The sequence below is a fragment of the Dendrobates tinctorius genome, unplaced genomic scaffold (genome assembly GCF_039654945.1).
Source record: "Dendrobates tinctorius isolate UK_male_01 unplaced genomic scaffold, ASM3965494v1 ptg000143l, whole genome shotgun sequence".
NCBI lineage: Eukaryota > Metazoa > Chordata > Amphibia > Anura > Dendrobatidae > Dendrobates > Dendrobates tinctorius.
Genome location: NW_027361810.1, coordinates 42,036,234 through 42,059,054, shown reverse-complemented (window position 1 = coordinate 42,059,054; position 22,821 = coordinate 42,036,234). Strand labels below are relative to the sequence as shown.

Below are 22,821 nucleotides of genomic sequence, written 5' to 3'. Positions count from 1 at the left end.
GTATAATACTGCCTCCTCATAGGGTATAATGCTGCCTCCTCATAGGGTATAATACTGCCTCCTCATAGGGTATAATACTGCCTCCTCATAGGGTATAATACTGCCCCCCTCATAGGGAATAATGCTGCCTCCTCATAGGGTATAATGCTGCCCCCCTCATAGGGTATAATGCTGCCTCCTCATAGGGTATAATGCTGCCTCCTCATAGGGTATAATACTACCCCCCTCATAGGGAATAATGCTGCCCTCCTCATAGGGTATAATGCTGCCTCCTCATAGGGTATAATACTGCCTCCTCATAGGGTATAATACTGCCCCCCTCATAGGGTATAATACTGCCCCCCTCATAGGGTATAATGCTGCCTCCTCATAGGGTATAATACTGCCTCCTCATAGGGTATAATACTGCCTCCTCATAGGGTATAATGCTGCCTCCTCATAGGGTATAATACTGCCTCCTCATAGGGTATAATACTGCCCCCCTCATAGGGTATAATGCTGCCTCCTCATAGGGTATAATGCTGCCCTCCTCATAGGGTATAATGCTGCCTCCTCATAGGGTATAATGCTGCCCCCTCATAGGGTATAATACTGCCCCCCTCATAGGGAATAATGCACCCCCTCATAGGGTATAATACTGCCCCCCTCATAGGGAATAATGCACCCCCTCATAGGGTATAATGCTATATAGATATATAGATATAGAGTTAGATAGATATAGATAGAAAGATAGATGTAGAAATAGATATAGAGATAGATATTAGATAATGGATAGAAAGTAGATAATGGATAGATATAGATAGAAAGATTCATAGAGATAGATAGAGATAGAGATAGATATAAAGATAGAAATATAGATAGATAGATAGATCGATCGATAGGTAGATAGATATAGAGATAGATAGAAAATTTATAATGGATAGATAGATAGATAGATATAGAGATACATAGCTATAGATAGAAAGATATAGAGAGATAGATATATAGATAGAGATAGATAATAGATAGAGATAGATAATAGATAGAGATATACAGATATAATAATAATAATAATAATAATAATAATAATAATAATAATAATAATAATAATAAAGACATATATAGATAGATATAGAGATAAATATATATAGATAGATGGCTATAAATAAAAATAGATATAGAGATATATATAGAGATAGATATAGAGATAATAGATAGAGATAGATAGATATATATAGAGATAGATATAGAGACAGATAGATATAGAAAGATAGATATAGAGATAGATATAGAGATAATAGCTAGATATAGAGATATGTATAGAGATAGACAGATATAGAGTTAGAAAGATAGATAGATATAGAGAGAGATATAGAGATAGATGGATAGATCAATAGATAAAGAGAGAGATAGAGATATATAGATAATGAGATATAGAGATAGATATAGAGATATAGTGTTAGATAGAAAGATAGATATAGAGATAGATAGATATAGAGATAGATAGATATAGAGATAGATATGGATGTAGAGATAACAGATAGATATAGAGATAGATAGATAGATATAGAGATAGATAGATAGATATAGAGATAGATAGATAGATATAGAGATAGATAGATATAGAGATAATATATAGATATAGAGATAATATATAGATAGCTATAGAGAGAGATATAGAGATAGATATTGAGAGAAACAGATATAGATATAGAGATAGATATAGAGATAGATATAGAGATAATAGATAGAGAGAGAGATAGATATAGAGAGAGAGAGATACAGAGATCGATAAATAGATAGAGAGATAGATATAGATATAGATAATAGAGATAGATAGATAAAGATAGATAATAAATATAGAGATAACAGATAGATATAAAGATAGAGTAAGATAGAAAGATATAGAGATAGGTAGATATAGATAATAGAGATAGCTAGATAGATAGACATAATAGATAGATATAGATAGATATAGAGATAGATAGAAAGATAGATATAGAGATAGATGTAGAGATAGATAGATATAGAGATAGAGCGATAGATATATATATATAGATAATAGAGATAAATAGATAGATAGAGAAAGATAGATAGATATAGAGATCGATATAGAGATAGAAAGATAGATAGATATACAGAGAGATAGATATAGAGATAGAGATAAATAGATAGATAGATATAGAGAGAGATATAGAGAGAAATAGATATAGAGATAATAGATATATATAGAGATAGATATAGATATAGAGAGAGATAGCTACAGAGAAAAGATATAGAGATAAATAGATAGAGAAAGATAGATAGATATATAGATATAGAGATAGAAAGATAGATATAGAGATAGAGCGATAGATAGATATACAGAGAGATAGATATAGAGATAGAGATATATAGATAGATAGCTATAGAGAGAGATATAGAGATAGATATAGAGAGAAATAGATATAGAGATAGATATAGAGATAGAGATAGATATATAGATATAGATATAAAGATAGATATAGAGATAGATATAGAGATAGATATAGAGATAGAGCGATAGATAGCGAGAGATATAGAGATAGATAGATAGATACAGAGAAAAGATATAGAGATAGATACAGAGAAAAGATATAGAGATAGATAACGGATAGATAAATAGATAGATAGGTATAGAGATAGATAGATATAGATATTAGATAGAGATATATATATAGATAAAGATAGATAGATATAGATGGTAGCTAGATAGATAATAAATATAGAGATAATAGATAGAGATAGATAGAGTAAGATAGATAGATATAGAGATAGATAGACATAATAGATAGATATAGAGATATATATAGAAAGATATAGAGATAGATAGATATAGAGATAGATGTAGAGATAGAAAGATAGATATAAAGATAGAGCGATAGATAGAGATAGATATAGAAATAGATAGATATAGATAATAGATAGAGATAGATAGATATAGATGATAGAAAGATAGATAGATATAAGAGAGATAGAGAGAGAGAGATATATAGAGATAGATAGATAGATAGAGAGAGAGATATAAAAAAACAAAACAAACCACGATACTCACCTCTCCTCCTCGCTCCCACGCTGATCCCGGCCTCAGTGTCAGGAGCTGCCCTCTCTGCCAGACACACAGCGGATGCGTGATGTAGTGACATCATCGCGCACTGGCTGTGAGCCAGGAGCAGAGAGGACTGAGGGCGGCGCCGGCCCTGATTTACAGCTGTAGTCTGCAGAGCGGCTTACTGGGCTGTGGCGGGGCCTCTGGGGGTGTGGAGACCTGAAATGATATTCACTGCTTCGCAGTGAATATTCATTTCTCTTTAGCAGCGGGGACAGTGGCTCCTGCCTCCTGACACCCGCTGCTGCTCCGCTGGCAGGGGCCCCCATAGCAGCTGCATGGTGTGCGACACACCACTGGCTGGGGGCCCCTGGAGCAGCGGAGGCCCTAGGCAACTGCTGGCCCTGTATGCCTGCAGGTGCCAGGGCCCACCAGATGCCAGGGCCCACCGGAGAATCCACCGGTTCTCCGGTGGGCCAGTCCGACGCTGTGTATGATATCAAGTGTGAAATTGTAATTAGCAGCAAAAAGAAAAAGGAATCGCATACATTTACTTGGTCGGATTGCTTCTCTGTAAACCGAATCACTTCTGAGCACCACTGAGACATCAGGTCAAACGCGGAGACCGGCCAGTCTAGGCAAGACGCGCTGGTGAAGTCGTGCGATGTTTGGAGGACGGATGGTAGAATCCCTAAGCAGCTGCAAAGGACGACAAATTCATCTTCTTCCTGTAAACCACAAAGAAACAGTCATTATGGATATAGAAGAGGAAACCTGGTTCTTCATTTCAGGCAAATCTAGAACACGATTTCTTGCCCCTGGAGAAAGCAAAGAGGTTTCCTACCGCAGAGAAGACAACTCTGCGCGTCTGATGGGTGCCGGTCTCACCTCTGGGACCCCGAACTGTATGGAGAATGTGCCCAACTATTTCGGAATGGTGTCCGCTACATTTACCCACAGCCCACCTACATTTATTATCCACTTAGATGCCAGGTGACCGCTCAAATTTGGGATTCATTAAAATTACAGGGCATCACTGATGGCGTAATACATTATTAAAGGGGCTGTTCAGTTACAATGTATTGATAACGGATCCTCAGGATAGATCATCAATATCTGGTTGGTGGGAATCAGACACCCGGCACCCCACAGATCAGCTGTTAGGAGCTCTAGTGGCTTATAGATGTATACACATTGAATCTAGTTCCGTTCAATGTGTAGCGGCAGCTGCAGGGTACTGCAGAACAGCTCTTATTCAGCTGCAGAGCATCCTAGAGAATTGGAGCATATCACAGCTGATCGATAGAGGGGTGGGATGTTGGACTCACACAGATCCTATATTGATGACCTATCTTCAGGATCAGTTATCAATACATTTCTTGCCTCTGGAATAGGTCCATCAATATCTTGTGTAAAAAATTCTTTACCTGGCAGCTTGGAATATCTGCTCCAAAAAGATGGTGCTGGAGAAGAGTTGTGATCCTCAGGAAGGGCAGACAAAACTGCTGCACGTGATGTTCAATAGATGGTGAAGTCCACGCGATAGGGCTGGTCTGAGAAAGACAAAAAAAAAAAAAAACACAACCCCCCCATTAATATGTATGTATTTCTTATATATATACCAATCACACTACATTAGTCAGTCACAGTGGTCGGGCACCTTTGCATCATCCTCAGTCTCTTCTTCGTAGAACTTTCCTGCCGATAACTCGCTAATCGCAAACCCAAGTAAGGCTTCCCATGACTTCCCGGGGGAATATGAACTCTGTAGGGGAGAAATCAAAAATCATTTTCAGAGGACAAAGGGAAGGGCGCCGAAACGCGTAGGAGGAAATAAAGGAGTACACTGCTACAACATCTTGCATCCCAGGTGATTTGTTAATCTCGGCAGCGCGGACTGCAACACACCCTGCTTCCCACAACTTTCTAAAGGGAATAATGTAACAGCAAATTATCGAGGTTGTAACTACAAAGTTTCCAACTATTTAGTTAAGAAAATAAGTTTGGGTTCTTAATGTTTCCTACAAGAAAAAAAAAAAGTTCTGGTCAGTATCGCCTACTGAAAAGGGTAATGAAGCGGAGATATTATGTGTCTCCTGGCCTCCACTAATGATCCCTACTGAGTGTATGAAGAGATGCATCGACTGTACAGAGAAGAGAGACCGGGACAAACATTAGTGAGGGGCTTTTTTTCTGACCTAGAAAACAAAATGACTTTCTCAGAAGTAAAGAAATCCAATTGGAAATGTTGACAAACTATGTGTTAAATACTAGTGATGAGCGAACCTTATCGGAGCATGCTCGGGTGCTAACTGGCGTGCTCGAATAATACGTTAGAGCCCCCGCGGCTGCCTGTCTCGCGGCATTGTCAGGCAAACCCTGCATGTGTTGTGGCTGTCGAACAGCCGCGAGACATGCAGCCGCGGGGACTCAAACATATTATTCGAGCACGCCGAAGTCACTTGGTATCACCTTATCCGAGCACATTTGCTCATCCCTAATAAATACTCATGAGGTTGTGCATTGCTCTTGCTCATTAATTTCAATGGTTGTCCAAATGACAGATGATGTTTTTTCCCAAACAGAGCAGTGATCTAGACTTCCAGCAGAAGCAGTTTTACGTACTACCTGTTACCCAGGCCACTTTAGCACTTGAAGACTGGTCTAGATGGGAAAACTCCTAGCCTTGTTTGGCAACCCTATATCTGTGTCTAGCAATGTTTGCCAAACTGATGCAAACCCTTCAGAGCTCCTGATGGCTCTCTTTGCTCTTTCTTCCCTTCTCTCATTGTTAGTGATAGCAGGATAGAGGGGTTATGGAGTTTGTACACTAATCTTGGGTGTGGCGAGGGGGGGGGGGAAGCATGTAGTGTCTCCGGGAGGGCAGACAAAATGGTTATAAACAAGAAGGAAAGAACATGAAGTGGAATTAAGTGCAGGATGGAAGCTGTGCTGATACATGTAAGCCAAAATACAGACTGTGAGGAGGGGCAAAAAGAAGAGATAAAAAACCAAGTGACTTAAAAGCCCTCAAAAGAAAAGAAAATCAAAGGACACACTGTTCTTGTGAAAGTCGGGTCACTATGGTCTCCACTAAAGTCACATTCTAATCATCCCAAATTAAAATGAGCCTATTTATGCCTTAGAACAGGGTTCCCCAACTCCAGTCCTCAAGGCCCACCAACAGATCATGTTTTCAGGATTTCCTTAGTATTGCTCAGGTGATAATTGCTTCACCTGTACAATACAAGGGAAATCCTGAAAACATGATCTGTTGGTGGGCCTTGAGGACTGGAGTTGGGGACCCCTGCCTTAAGATGAGCTATGGGTAGGCGCATTAAAAAATGAAGGACAAGCAAATGGATAGTGACAATTTTACAGGTAAACATCATTACAGAACCTTAGTACCAGGTCACAATATCTCCAAAGGTGCAGACATATATAAGCATTTTTGCTTAGGTAAAAAAAAAAAAAATTGTTAAAATGTTTATTTTCAGGTAGACAGAGGTCCGGCCGTAAGCGGCATCACACACTGATGGAGCTGCAATGTCGTTCTTTTGTGCCAGTGAAGTATTTTGTGCGGCCGTCCGCTTGTCAGGAGATCAGTTATACAATGAATGATTCTGCCACCTCCGCACCTTTGGAGCTGAAACTTTCCATAGTGGCTGATAAATGTCACCTTTCCTTCTAATCACTTATTTCCTCGCAGAGCATCACAAAAAAGGCGCTCACAAAATAGGAGCCATTGATTTTCCTCTTGTAATCATTATTTAAAATAAAAAAAATAAAAAAAAGAGCACAATGAAAATAAACGGCAATGACAGCCGGGACACAGGCATCGGATATTCATCACATCGAAACTTTTCACTGGACTACTCTAAAACATATAGATCACAAAACTCCGTACTTTTTTGTGGGATCCAGACTCTCTCCAACTTGCTCGCTCCTCGGTGCCGAGTCTCCCAGTGACCGCGATGAGGGCTTGAGTATACAGGAGCGAGTAAAGTACTTTCACAATGCAGGTAAAATGTTCTGTAACGATAAACATTAATTGTGGAAGAAAATCGGTGAAATGGAAGGAGAACACGGCACAGAAACCTTCTCTTTTCTGAGACCTGGAAAGAGCGGGGTTGAATAGTGATGAGCGAACGTGCTGCGATAAGGTGTCAGCAGAGCATGCTCCAATGCTAAAAGAGTGACTTCGGCGTGCTTGAATAATATGTCCGAGTCCCCGCGGCTGCATGTCTGTTCAACAGCAGTAACACATGTAGGGATTGTCTAACAAAAATGAAATCCATGTATGTGTTATTGCTGCTGCTGAACAGCTGCGAGACATGCAGCCGCGGGAACGCGAACATATTAACATATCGCTCGAGCACCACCGGTACTTGATGCATACCCGAGCACCCAGATGCACACTCGAGTGGCGAGAATGCGCGCTCATCACTAAATAGCACAACTCCTCCGTATATCACCAGGATATGCAGAAATGGCATCCTATTCCATATAGAGAATAACTAATATGATGGCAACCGGAGCAGCGCACAAAGAGCGCCTACAGCCAAGAACTAGGAAACTGCAGGGAGTAAATCAGCAGTTATGCCGTCAGACTACGCATGTGCCTCCGCCACGGCTGGAAATCGTGCAAAATAAAATCCAGTTTAGGTGGGATGCTCATTGTGAAAGTGTAATTCTTCCCAAGAGCAATGTCAATGGCCGGCTTTCCTTCTGCCGGTATTTGGCCGCCTCTACATAACAGTTTTATTATTGCCTTCAGCCTACCAATCAATCAGAAGACTTATACAACAGCTTTAAAGTAGACTTTATTGAATGCTGCAGTTCTGCCAAGTGGACTCGGCATTTTATTTACTGGAAAAAGACGCGAACAAGCAGGAATGGCCGACGCTACGGGCTGCAAATGATGAAATAATTCTTAAGGCAGATTGACAGCAAAACACAGAAAATAAATAAGGAACCAGCGAGTTATAGTTACCAGAATATCGGAGGCAGATGTGAATGTTAATGCTGCATTATACCAACGTGCAAGCCTGACAATGAAGGAAATGTGGCGCCTTGTATCAGACCGGAGGATCGGAGGCGGCTCATCTGTCCGCAGGACACACCATCAATCACACATAAAGCCAACGGCTTCTATTTTGACAATCAATTTTACTTTACACGTTATCGCTCATGTAAGATATATCTGCAGGCAGCCAGCATTAAAGGATCAGAAGCAAAAAAAAAAATAATATAAGCTCAACTATGTCATCACCAAGAAGGTCCATAGGACACATTTTACAAGCTCCATTGCTAAAATTGTAAAAAAAAAAATTATTATACAGTTCTGGCAAAAATTAAGAGACCACTGCACAGTTCCATAAAAATCAGCTTCTCTACATGTCTGACAGCCATTCCATTCCAGTGTCAGTTGAATTCCAACCAGAGTACACCTCATTCTACTTAATGTGCTTCTGATTAGGTGATCACCTGAACCAAATCTTATTTAACGAAGGAAAGTATAAAAAACCCTGCTGTGGTGTTCACAATCCTCTTACAATAGGACAAGCTGGATGACAAAACAAGTGCTAGTAAAATCCCAAAAGTAATAGAAATTAAAAAAATGTATTTTCAACTCCTTTGGCATGGTTAAAAGTTAAGTCTTGAGTGTGGAAAAGAAGGGCTCAATTCTGGCTATCCTAGCAAAGGGATACAGCGAGCGTCATGTTGCCTCCATCCTTAAAATTTATAAAACGGCAGTCCATTTTAACAAGGTCAAGCAGCAGACATTGGGGACAACAAAGCTACAGACTGGCAGAGGGTGAAAACGACTCTCCACTGACCGGGATGACAGTCATCTTATTCAAATGTCACTCAGCAACCGCAGGATGACATCAAGTGACCTTCAAAAGGAATGGCAACTGGGCTGAAGTGCACGGCAAGAACAGTTCGTAACAGACTCCTAGAGGCTGGGCTCAAGTCATGTAAAGCTATAAAAAAGCCTTTCATCAATGAGAAGCAAAGGAGAGCCATGCTGAAGTTTGCCAAAGACCATAAGGATTGGACCATAGAGGACTGGAGTAAGGTAATCTTCTCTGATGAGTCTAATTTTTAGCTTTGCCCAGCACCTGGTCATCTAATGGTTAGATGGAGACCTGGAGAGGCGTACAAGCCACAGTGTCTTGCACCCACTGAGAAATTTGGTGGAGGATCGGTGATCTGGGGATGCTTCAGCAAGGCTGGAATTGGGCAGGTTAATCTTAGTGAAGGACGTATGACTCAAGCCGCATACAAGGTTATCCTGGAAAAACAGTTGATTCCTTCTGTTCAGGCAATGTTCCCCAACTCTGAGGACTAGTTTTTCCAGCAGGACATTGCGCCATGCCACACAGCTAGGTCAATCAATGTGTGGATGAAGGACCACCACATCAAATCCCTGTCATGGTGTTGAGCGTTCATTCTCCCCTTCACCTTTGATGTCTGATGAACGCCCTCTGCTGGTGAAGAGAGGTAGTGAAATTGATTGGGATGAGAAGAACCTGTCATCTGAACAGGCGGAGTGTGATTGGACATCTGGAATTTCTGAGTGGATATAAGGCAGCCGACGCCCTGCAGGGCTGCTGGTGATCCTTTCTGCTCTGAGCTCTTGCATCCAGTTTAGTTCCTGTCTACTAAAAGCTAAGTTTTTGCCCTGCTATTATTCCATGAGATTTTGTCTGGTTTCCTTAGTGTTTGTATTCAGCCAGTCCTGGTTTGGACTGGCTGAATTCCATTTTTGTCTCTAATCAGTTGATCTCTTTGCTCTGTTTTCAGAATATACCTGAGTGCTGATATAGTGATTTTGAAGTCTAGCGACTTCAGGGCCTTTTTCCCTATCAGACGGTTGGGACATTTTTGGTAGGGTTTTTTGCGGATTGCAGCCAGCATCTTTTCTGTCCTGTCCTATCTAGTTAGTTTGGCCCCATCGTTTGCTCAGCCTGTCTTTTTGTCTGTGTTTGTGTTTTCATCTGTATTTCACCGACAATACATGTTGGGGGCTGTCTATTGCTTTGGGGTCTGCTCTGGGGCAGTTTAGATTTCCCCTTTACTTCTTTAGGCTTATGTAGTTCTCCGGCTGTGACGAGGGGTCTAGGGCACCGTAGGAACCCCCCACGGCTACTGTTAGTTGTGGTGTATAGGATCAGGGGTCTGCAATCCGATAGCTACCAACCTCTCCGGTTTTCTGGACTTAGCTTGTATTTTTGTTTTCTCCTCCTCCGGTGACTCATTCATAACACATGGGCAGCCCAATCTCCAGACCTGAACCCCATTGAAAACCTCTGGAATGTAATCAAGAGGAAGATGGATAGTCACAAGCCATCAAACAAAGAAGAACTGCTTACATTTTTGTACCAGGAGAGTCATAAGGTCACCCAAAAGCAGTGTGCGAGACTGGTGGAAAGCAGCCAAGACGCATGAAAGCTATGATTAAAAATCATGGTTATTCCACAAAATATTGATTTCTGAACTCTTCCTGAGTTAAAATATTAGTATTGTTGTTTCTAAATGATTATGAACTTGTTTTCTTAGCATTATTTGAGGTCTGCAAGCACTGCATTTTTTTGTTATTTTGACCATTTCTTATTTTCTGAAAATAAATACAAAATTTAGTGCTTGGAAATTCAGAGATGTTGTCAGTAGTTTATAGAATAAAAGAGCAATTTACATTCTACTCAACAATATACCTATAAAGAGAAAAATCCGACAAACTGAAAATTTTGCAGTGGTCTCTTAATTTTTGCCAGAGCTGTCTGTCTGTCTGTCTGTATGTATGTATATATATATATATATATATATATATATATATATATACACACACATACACACACACATACAAACATACATATATACATGCATATACACATGATACCGTGATGTCACGGTGGTGGAGTTTTAACTTCAGAATAGAAATTCTGCCCCATCCTCCCTAGACGCCAGTCCTGACTGTAACTAGGGCTTATTTTTGGAGTAGAGATTATATTTCAAGCATACTCTGAAAATCCTGTAAAATCATGTTCAGGCTTATCTTCAGGGTACGTCAGGGAGACCTTGTACTCGTGATACAATCACTTTATCGGCAGCAGATCTAGCAGTTCTCGGAATGCTGAGCTCTGTATAACCCCACCCTCAACAACAATTGGCCAATCTCAAAGCAAGCGGCCAATCAGTGGTCGTAGTGGTGTTATACAGAGATCATGAATATGCCTGGCTAACTGGCAGCAGGTTTACTAGTCTTCTAAAAGAAATCTGGTGATAAAAGGTGATTTTATCAAAACAAAACTAAGCAGCCCAGTTAGTGACTCATCGTTGGAATCAGGGTCTCTGTCTTAACATTCTACTGCTCTCAGATTAAGATGCAAAAATCTGGTGAAAGATTCCCTTTATATGGGAAGAATGCAGCCTGATGGACTATTAAATCTTGAACCTGACAAGATATGAGTTCTGAGTTAGTCGGTGATGAGGATAACTCCTTGTTTTGCTGGTTTCTTTGGGTACCTCAGCCTCACAATGTGGGGAAACCATTAATTTATAAAGAAGCCTTTTGTCCTCCATTAGCGCTGCACGTCCTAGTAAGGCAAGATCACAGTGACCTGTCTAATATCCGGGTCGCTTGAACATTTTCAAGATGAAACTTAATGGCAAGCGAGAAGCGGTAAAAACTGTCAGCTTGGATTTCTGCTGATGTCTAATGTTCCTCGTTTATAAAGGGCTAATTTGCTCTTCCATGTGAAAAATGTAACAGTACAGGAAAAGAGCCAAAAGGCTGCCTTTATAGAGTGAAACACGGAGTCCAAGCGCTACCCCACCGCCACGGTGCAGAGAGACAACAGGAATTCCATCATCAGCCCTCCTATCACTACTGACACAGTGGTATGACGGACCGTTGTTTGTTTAGTTTTTTTGCAGAAGTTTTGATTGAATGACACCAAAGTACTGGAAAATGGGGGAAAAATGTAAGGTGCAATGCAATGGTAAAAAAAAAAAAAAAAAAAAGAATTCCGATATTGTAGAAGTTTTTTTTTCATTGATTATCTTGTGTGAGGGCGGCTATTTCTATTGATGCCATTTTATGGCACAGACAACGTTTTGATCGCCTATTTTTGCATTCTTGGAGTACACCATAACGGGATGAATATTTTTCCATTTTATGAGTTTCAGTAACTTTGCACACACAGTAATACTAAGGCTGTGTTGCCCACGTATGCAGAAAATTCCTGACTGAAAACCGGACCCCTTCACAGAAACCGTGCATTTTGTATGCGTTTTTTACGGAGTGTCCCCAGTCTCATAGAAAATAGTTAGAAATGCTGATTTTTCCGCGAAATTAATGAGCATGCTGCGTTTTTTTCGTGGACAAAAACGCATCAATGTGCACAAAAAGTGCAGAATTCAATAAAATGAATGGAATGCTTCTTGTAAGGGTTTTTTAAGTGCCGGTAAAAACGCTTAAAAAACGCGAAAAAAACCGCTTGTGTGTGCATATACCCATAATGTTATTTTTTATTCTTTGCATTTTTATTTGGGAAAATAGATGTTTTTAAGATATTTATATTTGTTTGGGTGTTTTGCTTTTTATGTTGTTTTTCACATTTTTTTTTATGGTTTCTACATTTTTATTTTTTTTTTTTTTTTTTTTTTATTAGCCCAGTTATGGAACTTGCACCTGAGATCCTATTGTATTGCTTTATATTGAGAAATCACTGCTCTCTTATGGACGTATAGCCACAGGCTGGGCTTCATCGGAGATTTCACGTGGCGGACATAGAGGCCTTTAGAAAAGCCCTTGACTGCCAAGCCAATTGATCTGCACTCTACGATCGTGTGGTGCTTATTACTTGTGACTGTCAGGAGTGACGGCCACCATGGTGAAGCCTCTATAATGCTTGGCAGCGGCATTCGAGAGGTTTATTTGGTGCACTCAAAGCCACCTCCAATTGCATCAGTTACTGTTGGGTTTTGGCTATTTAACAGAGCCGGCAGCCGCGTTGCATGGCGCAGATTTTAGCTCTTGAACCCGCTCCCTATAGATGCGCGGCCATTGTACATGCAAAGCGGCTGTCGTTAAGAGGGATAAGAAAAAAAAATCAATATTTCGGAGGTGACAACTAAAAATCACATCAGATGCCTGTCAGATAACAATCATCTTTCACCACCCGCATAGACACGCATGCTCAGCTAGGGAGAGCATGCATAATTTCTGTATGGGTGGAGGGGAGCGAGTCAGTAAAGACCGGCCATTTAAATAAAAAAATTCCACCACCAGTGGGGCCAGTCCCTCCAAAAACCAGTGGGTTTGGTAAGTTAATGGGTATGGGGTCTTTGTGACCCTTATTCCTAATGCAAGAACCAAATAACTGGGAAGGCAGGAGACTTTGAGTAACTTATGAATGTTTTGGACAAATTTTTGGACATTGAATCGGCTGCATTTAATAGTTCAAACAAAGCGGATGTGACTTCACGAAAACTCAGCCCCATAAAGACACTTTCGATCTGTGCATTTTTCCCCTACAGGATTCTTTCTTTGGGGAGCTTGAAAAAAACAAAACAAAAACAAAACAAAAGAAAAACAAAGGAAAAAAAAAACCACAATCGCATTTTTAACTGCACTTCTGCACCAACACGCATGAAAAAACACTGGTCAAGTACGTATTAAAAGTGCAGCAAAAGTGCAATATCAAAGCAGATTGCTACCGCGCATTTTCAGGAAGAAAAAAAAAATGCTACTTTTTTGAGCGTGGGAACATGGCCTTAGAATACACGCCTATGCTGCTGTAATCACAGGACTAATAGAACGTTCTCTCTAGAAACACAAACGTTTACAGCTATTCTCTCCCTTTTGATGGAGAAGTGGATGATGTAAGGGGCTGCAGTCATTCAAGTCTCCTCTTACCTTTCTATGTAACACAGGATTGAATATATCAGAAGAGGGCATTATGGCAACTTGTAAGTATACTTTTTTTCGCTTCTTTAGTTGATCCCTACAATATAGGGTTTTTCAGATTTTTGCCTGTAGGAATAGTCAGCACTAGCAGACTATAAAAAAAGTTTTATTTTCTTGAAAATGGATCTGTTACTGCATAACACGAGCTGATCTTTGTAACTATTCTTTCTTCTTGCTGCGTCCTGCACTGTAATGCGTCCGTCCGTGGCTGGGCGGCGAGCTCCCGATAGATGGCATTACACCCATAAACACTCTGACCTCTATCATACAAAAGCTCGACTATAATGAAAGCCTTCATTTGTGGTGCTCTTTCATGGTGATGGGTTCAGATCAATTTTTCCTCGGATTAAGCAGCCCGAGTAGTATAATGACATTTACTTTAGCTTAATCAATGTTGGATTGAAGGAGATACCAAGTATATCTAACCGCTAATAAGGCAGTTAACGCTATTCCCAGAGCAGCATTTCAAGGGCGCGAGGTAACACCGGGGGTTGTGCCATGAAACCACAATGACTTCTAGAGACTGCACCTTTAGTTTTACTTATTGCAACAATTTTTGGTCCTGTAGGGAAATCAGACTTTAAAGCCCCCCATACACATTATGCAGATAACGACGGGTTCGGCTGGCAGTCTAACATGTATGGGGGCCCCAGACAACCAATTGTCGGGGAAATTAAAGGTGTATTCCCATCTCCAAAAGCCTATCCCAATATGTAGTAGGTGTAGTAGTAATAATATTAGCAAATACCTTAAATTAGAAATGTAGTATAGTTCTTCTGATAAGCTATGTCACTTACTCCATGTGCAGGACATTGCATTAGCGTCGGTATCCATGGTTACAACCAGTCATATTGACAGTTAGTGGTCATAACCATAGATACCTAAGCTAAAGCAATGCCCTGCACATGGGGTAAGCAACCTAGCAAAACAGAAGAACTATACTATTCTTGTAATTGAAGACATCTGCCAATATTATTATTATTATTATTATTACACCTACTACATATCGGGATAGGATCTTGGAGATGGGAATACCCCTTTAAAGATTCAGAATGTCCAATTTTAGACTGCCGATCCTTGTGTTCTCCAAGATAAAGAACATAGAGGTGATCGGCCAAAATAACACCCCAGCGTTGGGTTTCATTTTTCACGATGTTCACTGTTTTGTATAAATGCCATGTTAACTTTATTCTGTTAGAAAGTAGGATTATGGTGAAACCAAAATATATCTATTTTTTCACCAGCTTAATAAAACATTTTATAAAATAGTTTTTTTTTGTGTTACCATATTCTGAGAGCCATTATTTTTCGGGACATGTGAGGTTTTCTTTTCTTTAGTCAACATTTTCATTAGTATCATTTTGGGGTAAATACATGGCTTTATCTGAAAGGGGGGGGGGGGCTTCACCAGAGAAGTTACCTGTCGGAAGTACAGGAATTGGACTGTACAGGAGTGGGGTAAAGTTGCTCTCTCTGATGAAGCCCCCCTCATCATACTGTCTGGGAACATCTGAAAGAATGATTCTCTGGAAAAGAAAAAGTGATCACCGCCATCAGGTGGGTGTCTGCCAACAGTAAAGCATCTGGACGCCATTCAGGTGTGGGTGGCTTTTCATCCATGGACTGGGCTCACTCACAATTTTGCCTCTGAAGACCGCTATAAATAAAGGATGGGATCTAATCCTCCAAGAGCAACTTCTCCCAATGAACCAGGAGACATTCTGTTTTATATTACCCGGCTATTCTCCATGGAACTGAGGCTTTGTATTCTATCATTCAGGTCTTTATTTTATTCAAATCACTGATTTACTGAGGCAACGTTAAAACACCCACCAACCTTCCGGCTCTCCTCTTTCTTTGGACGGGAACCACATCTCCAGGCTCCACACTATAGGCCAGGATTCCCAGTTGCGTCTAGGCTTCAGAGGTCACTGCGTGTTGTAAAGTCGCGACGTTAAGATGGGAGCCATGACTATGACGCCCATTGACCTCTGAGGCCTGGATGCGGCCATATGTCCTTGCCTGTATTAAAGACGCCAAAGGTGTTGCACTCGTCAGTGGAAAGAAGATGACCAGAGTTGAGCATTGGTATTAAAAAAATAAAAATGACAAATATTATTATTATTCACCTTTCTGCCATCATTCCTCTTCTTTCCAGAGTCATGTGCCGCATCCTTGCCTCTTCACTACAGGCCAGGACTTCCGGATGCGTCCATGCCCTGGAACTTAGTGTATGTTTTAAAATCGCGCTGTCAACGTCGCAACCTTATGATGCACAGCCGCCGTCAACGTCGCAACCTTATGACGCACAGCCGCCGTCAACGTCACAACCTTATGACGCACAGCCGCCGTCAACGTCAACCTTATGACGCACAGCCGCTGTCAACGTCACAACCTTATGATGCACAGCCGCCGTCAACGTCGCAACCTTATGATGCACAGCCGCCGTCAACGTCGCAACCTTATGATGCACAGCCGCCGTCAACGTCGCAACCTTATGATGCACAGCCATCATCGCAACCTTATGATGCACAGCCGCAGTAAACGTCGCAACCTTATGATGCACAGCCGCAGTCAACGTCGCAACCTTATGATGCACAGCCGTCAACGTCGCAACCTTATGATGCACAGCCGTCAACATCGCAACCTTATGATGCACAGCAGTCAACGTCGCAACCTTATGATGCACAGCCGCCGTCAACATCGCAACCTTATGATGCACAGCCGTCAACATCGCAACCTTATGACGCACAGCCGCCGTCAACGTCACAACCTTATGACGCACAGCCGCCGTCAACGTCACAACCTTATGACGCACAGCCGCCGTCAACGTCACAACCTCATGATGCACAGCCGCCGTCAACGTCACAACCTTATGATACACAGCCGCTGTCAACGTCACAACCTTATGACGCACAGCCGCCGTCAACGTTACAACCTTATAATGCACAGCCGCTGTCAACGTCACAACCTTATGATACACAGCCGCTGTCAACGTCACAACCTTATGACGCACAGCTGCCGTCAACGTCACAACCTTATGATACACAGCCGCTGTCAACGTCACAACCTTATGACGCACAGCCGCCGTCAACGTTACAACCTTATAATGCACAGCCGCCGTCAACGTCACAACCTTATGATACACAGCCGCTGTCAACGTCACAACCTTATGACGCACAGCCGCCGTCAACGTTACAACCTTATGATGCACAGCCGCTGTCAACGTCGCAATCTTATGACGCACAGTCGGCGCATTACGACAGAAAGAAGAGGACCAGAGGCGTGAAACGAAGAGCTGAGTTGCCTGAGAATTCAGCCATTAATTATTACTTTTTTTTCTTCCCGTTTTAACTTGCACAAAAATTTGTGTTACGAAGAAACCTACGGCTCTACCCAGTTGGAAACCCGAGGACTGCCTGTATAATAAATCTAATAGCTATAGAACAGGAAAACTTCTCTTCTTGGATATCCTAAGTAGTGGGCTGCATTGTCCAAGCTTTGCATTACTACGTGTGGATTGTCGGCACAGCATTCACAAAGGAAACAAAGGAACGAGTTAAATATATCGTCTAAAGTTAAAGCCAAAAGTACAAAACAGATTCTCTGGGCACCCGGTTTATCCGAGCGGACCTTTCTTAAAGTATCGGCAATTACCTTTGGATGTCACCTCCAGTTTCATGTGATCTCACCTGTCTAATCCTTGAATTTCAGAATCATTTGGTAGCTTTCACCTTTAAGCAGTCGTAAAGCTTGTGAAAAATGAATCCAAACTTCGCCATTGAAACACAGAAAGGTCAAACAAAAAGGACTTGATTTCTCCGCTCAGAGATTTGGGCAGTTTATTCTCGCTCTTTTCCTCTGGAAGACCTTGTGCCTTCACTCCACTGAATGACTGATAAAGGACTATGACAGGGGACGCAGATAAGCCAGTCAAAGCCCAAGAGAATTTCCAGCCCAATGTCACTTTATGCTGATAAGCAGCAATCATTATTTCTGTAGACCGATCAGACACAACGGATTCTGCAGCGATTACACTATTTTTTTTTTCTCCCTTGTCCCCAAACACAATATCACGGGGACGGTCTCCACGGACGTACCTCTGCGCAGCGGCTGGGGCATTGTTAGGACCTGAATGAGCAAGATGGAGGTGACATCTCTAAAGAGTAACGGAACCTCGGCTCTCTCGTCATCGCTTGTCCTGGGAAAGCAAAAAAAAAAAAAATCAAAAGCACTTACAGAACGAAAGTACAAAGAGGTTGTCAAGCATAGAAAATACTACAAAATATTACATCACTAATTTTCTCTATAACGGGCAAAGGATATTAAAGAAGCAATCATCAAAGGAACTATTGTTTAAATCAGGTTTTTGGGGCTACATACATTTATTTATTAAAAGTAAGTCATTCACAACTTTTTTTGTTTCTCATTTATTAAAAAATTTTGTAACCTTACAATTTTCACACTGGCCATTTCGGCCAATGTCCTTTCCGTAAGATTTTCAGCAGACTCGTTATCATCAGAGGCAATATTACAATGACCGGTAACGCCTCTATATACAGCTGATCACACAGGATCCACCAATCACAATAGGCTATTTTACACCAGCCCCCCTTGTCTTCATAATCACCTAAAACCCTATCTTTTGTATTGAAGCATCTAATGAGCATGTGCAGAGTCTGGACATTGTGGTTAATGTACATGTGTTATTTAAGGAATCAAGAGGAAAATCGAGTCTAAACCAGAACAATCAGATTTAAACACTAGGTCGTTTTCATATGATCACTTCCGATTCAGTTAGCCATGGATATTTAGGATATATTAGGTAGCTAGTATTATGAGAATTCCATCGATTTTCACAAAAAGGTCAGAGGGTGCAATTTCTGCAGCCGCAGTGATATAAAATCCCTTCTTCTGTTTTCAGGTCCTACAAAGTCCTTTCGCTCGCTTTACTCACACTACAGATCATGTGCATCACCTGTGTCTTTAAAGGGACGGTCAGCAGAGAATAACTGTTCAAACCAAGCACAGGTGCACCCTTGGCGTGGCCAAAAATGTAAGTTCACCTTCCAGCCTACTTTTACTACTTGGTGACCATCAGTCTGATCTCTGATTGCAATGCACGGAATATCCGCGCGTCTCCCGACCTGAGCGTGATCGCTTCATGTGTTTCTATGAGGCTGACATGCTTGGTTCGGGAGATGCACAGTAAGTCCTTGCACTGCGCTCCGAAATCGGACCGATGATCACGAACATCTGAAAGAACTCATTGCGCCATTCTAGAATGGGGAATGCTGACGATAGTGTTCCTTTGTTCAGATCGCAGATCGGAAGACCAGATGAATCCCTGGCCACAAGATCTCTACTTGTCTCTCCTGTATCTCCAATTCTAAGCTGCATTTTCATTGGGATAGTGGGCAGCACGGTTGCTCAGTGGTTAGCACTTCGGCGCTGGGGTCCAGGGATTAAATCCCACCAAGGACAAAAATCTGTAAGGAGTTTGTATGTCGCCCCCATATTTGAGTGGTTTTCCTCCCACACTCCAAAGACAAATACCGATAGGGAATTTAGATTGCGAGCCCCAATGGGGACCTCGATGATATTGTCTGTAAAGCACTGCGGAATATGATGGCGATATACAAAAAATATGAATTGTAAGATCTTCCACAATTTAGCACAAGCGCACCTGTGTATCACAGGACTCTCTGCGAAACAAAAAAAGGGCATTGTACTTAAATTAAAAATGCAAATTAGAAATTGGCAAATAAGCTAAAAGTAACAAAGAGTGTTAATTGAAACATCACGCCCCCGGTACTCTGGAGAGCACGATTCCTGGCACCGCCAACTGGGGCACAAATTGCTATCACAGTAGTAAGCTCAATGCTCTTAGACAAAAATGGCTCTTTGGGGAGTAACAAATTCATGAGCAAGCGTTTAAAGACTCTCAGATGGCGTCCTCTGTTAGCTGAACAGTTCACACTGATTAAATGTCTTTAAAACAGGCTGGAAAAAAAAAAAAATAAAAAAAAAAAAAGTACATTCACTGGAAACACAGACATATATACAAGTGATGGGATACGGCGTGCTACCGGCAGAATAATGCACCTAGACCGGGAAAATGCCACCTCTAAATCACTGATAAACGTATGCGATAAGCACTTAGAACAAGAGCTCCCTTGTGGGGTCACCCGTCATGAAATGTCAGTAGTGGTGGTCCAAGTGATGGAGGTTGCCATAAGTGTAGACCATTGTCCACTGATCCTGGAACAGTTTTTCTTTTTCTTCGGCGCCCCCGCGTTCCAAAGTTACGTTCCCTGGTAGTAATGGGGCAAATTTTCCCGTCGACCAACTAACTGGGCGTGGACAACAAATCTTCACTGGGGGGAGTTTGCCTTTTCTCCACCGATGTCGGCCAATCAAAACACGACCACAGAGACATTCTGTGCCACACGCCCAGTTGGCTGAAGGGAAAATTTGCACATTTCTGGGGAACATAACTTTAGAACAGATGTGCAACGAAAAAAAATTAAGGGGGTACTCCATTTAAATTAGAAAAAAATATATATATAGCGCACGTGAAAAGGCCTTTTTAGAAAGCTCTGAATTTCTGTGCTCTATTACAGAACCATCGAATAAAATTGTAGCTGCCAGCAGAAGCCACTAGGGGCAGTATATACCGGACATTCTCAATTCTAAGGGCAGGAGAAGACGGGCGCATTTTCAGTCCCAAGTGCGACCAGACAAAACAATGGATGGCACCCGGACCAACGTTAGTCTATGGGGCCGTGCCCATGTTCGTTTCTCAGCCTGACTGGACCGCGCCATTATCGGGTTGCTCGTCCCCAGGATCGCTCATTGATGATAATCGTCCAGAGTAAATGCACCTTTAGTCACAGGCTGTAGAGGGGGGAACCGTTTTGGCCATTTCACAAACAAGATGGCCACCTTGGATTCAATTTTTTCCAATGGGAAGTTAGGTGTGTGACGCATCAAACCGGTGAAGAAGATCCCTAGAAAAACAATGGCGCGCTTCTTGTAACGTAACTATTCATTTTCACGATAAATCTGAGATTTTACTTCCATACCGGCGATGTGAAGGATGGCGGCTACCAACTACAATCACCCCGACAAATTGGACATATAAGGCTACTTTCACACTTATGCTTGTTTGTGCTGCGTTTTTGCGCATAAATGCGCATGAGTTTTTTTCCCTATCCTTAACATGGGTGCGCATTGTCATGCGTTTGTACGCGTTTGTATGTGCATGCGTTTTTGTAGTGTGCGCCCATCCTGTTGCATTTTTTGTGCGTCCGTCCGTCTCAAAAAAACGCATGCACACGAAATTCACCCAAAAACACATTAAAGTCTATGGGAACGGTGACGTGCGCATAGTCATGCGCACGTCAGCGTTTAAAAACGAATGCTTTTTTTGCAGAAAACGCATTAAAAATGCATGATGCGGTTTTTATGCTCGTTTGCACTGTGCACGCAGCGCAAAAAAAAACGCAAGTGTGAAAGTAGCCTTAGGCCCATTTATCATGTCCTGAAAATTATATTTTTTTCTTTTTACAGGTACCTACTACCCAACTATGTTCTATAAAATGAGAAATATTTTAGTAAAACTTTTAGAATGGTTATAAATAACACTTACTGCGACTCTTTTTTTGGCAGAAGTTGCGTTAGCTTCCTCCACGGATTATACTCGGCGTCGATGCTGTAGAGCCTCATGTGCATGGCTAATACATGGAAGAGCTGATCTGCAAAAGAGAGTGAAACGCTGCGTTACGCACTGCCGGAGCAGCGTGCCAAAACGTTAAGCCGGCTATGGACATTTGTCGGAGGACCATGATCATTTTTAAAAGAAGCTGCCAAAAATCTTTGGGGACTGCCAGAAAGTCTACTGCCGACTGGAGATGTCTGGTAGAACGTATATCATCACTTCAAAAATGTACATTGATCAAGAGGGGGGAAAAAAAAATGCACGCTATTGGGCGAGTCAGGTCCCAGTCAGCCATCTTTATGACCAGTTTTAGAATGGAGCTTGGAAAATATCTCGTAAATCCAACATTAAAAGTGGTTCTCATTCTGAAGACTCTACCTTTGGGCACTTTTTTTTTTTTTTTTTTAACCCTAAATTAATGTATTTGGGGCTAAGAATCATTTTTGCAAATGGGATTCATTAACAATGTTGCATTGTTTGGCCTTCTGCAGCCCCTGCATTGCACTATCTATTGCTGGTTGCAGAATAAGTAAACTGAGAAACAGTCAGTGAGCTGACTTTTGTCTGAACGCCCCTCAGCTGATTCATGATCACAGACTACATCAAAGTTGAAAGCGAAAAGAAAAAACCCGTAAAGGCCAAACTGCAAGACGATTGAAATAATTCTTCAATCTCCAAATGCATTGAATAAAGGGAACGGGGGAAAAAAAAATAGCCGCAAAAGGTGGAGAAACCATTAAAACAGTATTTGATTAGTGTCCTAATTTTTACATTTTTGCCTCTGCACAAACCATTTAAAACAAAACCCTCTAGATGTGAAATGTATCATCGGAAAACAACCTATTAAGTCTGCTTTTTGGTAATCTTTTACTTTAAAAAAAAAAATTGAAAAAAATTAAATTCATCATCAACTTTTAACACTGGAGAATGGGGCTATTTTAGACTCCTACTCCCTGTTTTCAGCAGTTTCATTATCATCACAGGCAGGCACAAGTATGAGTCTAGGGCAGTGTTCCCCAACTCCGGTCCTCAAGAGCCACCAACAGGTCATGTTTTCAGGATTTCCTTAGTATTGCA

The 22,821-nt window shown here is 41.5% G+C and overlaps 1 protein-coding gene across 2 annotated transcripts in view; it reads right to left on the bottom strand.

Annotated features, from left to right (window-relative positions):
* Positions 1-22,821, bottom strand: part of UBR3 (ubiquitin protein ligase E3 component n-recognin 3) — a 175,226-nt gene that overhangs the window by 5,686 nt on the left and 146,719 nt on the right. For both annotated transcript variants that reach the window (XM_073545830.1, XM_073545831.1), the window contains exons 31-36: positions 21,676-21,781; positions 18,125-18,225; positions 6,954-7,078; positions 4,707-4,811; positions 4,474-4,599; positions 3,595-3,774 (exon numbers count right to left, since the gene is read on the bottom strand). In XM_073545830.1, the coding sequence (XP_073401931.1) occupies positions 3,595-3,774; positions 4,474-4,599; positions 4,707-4,811; positions 6,954-7,078; positions 18,125-18,225; positions 21,676-21,781 (743 nt within the window). The remainder of the gene's footprint in view (positions 1-3,594; positions 3,775-4,473; positions 4,600-4,706; positions 4,812-6,953; positions 7,079-18,124; positions 18,226-21,675; positions 21,782-22,821) is intronic.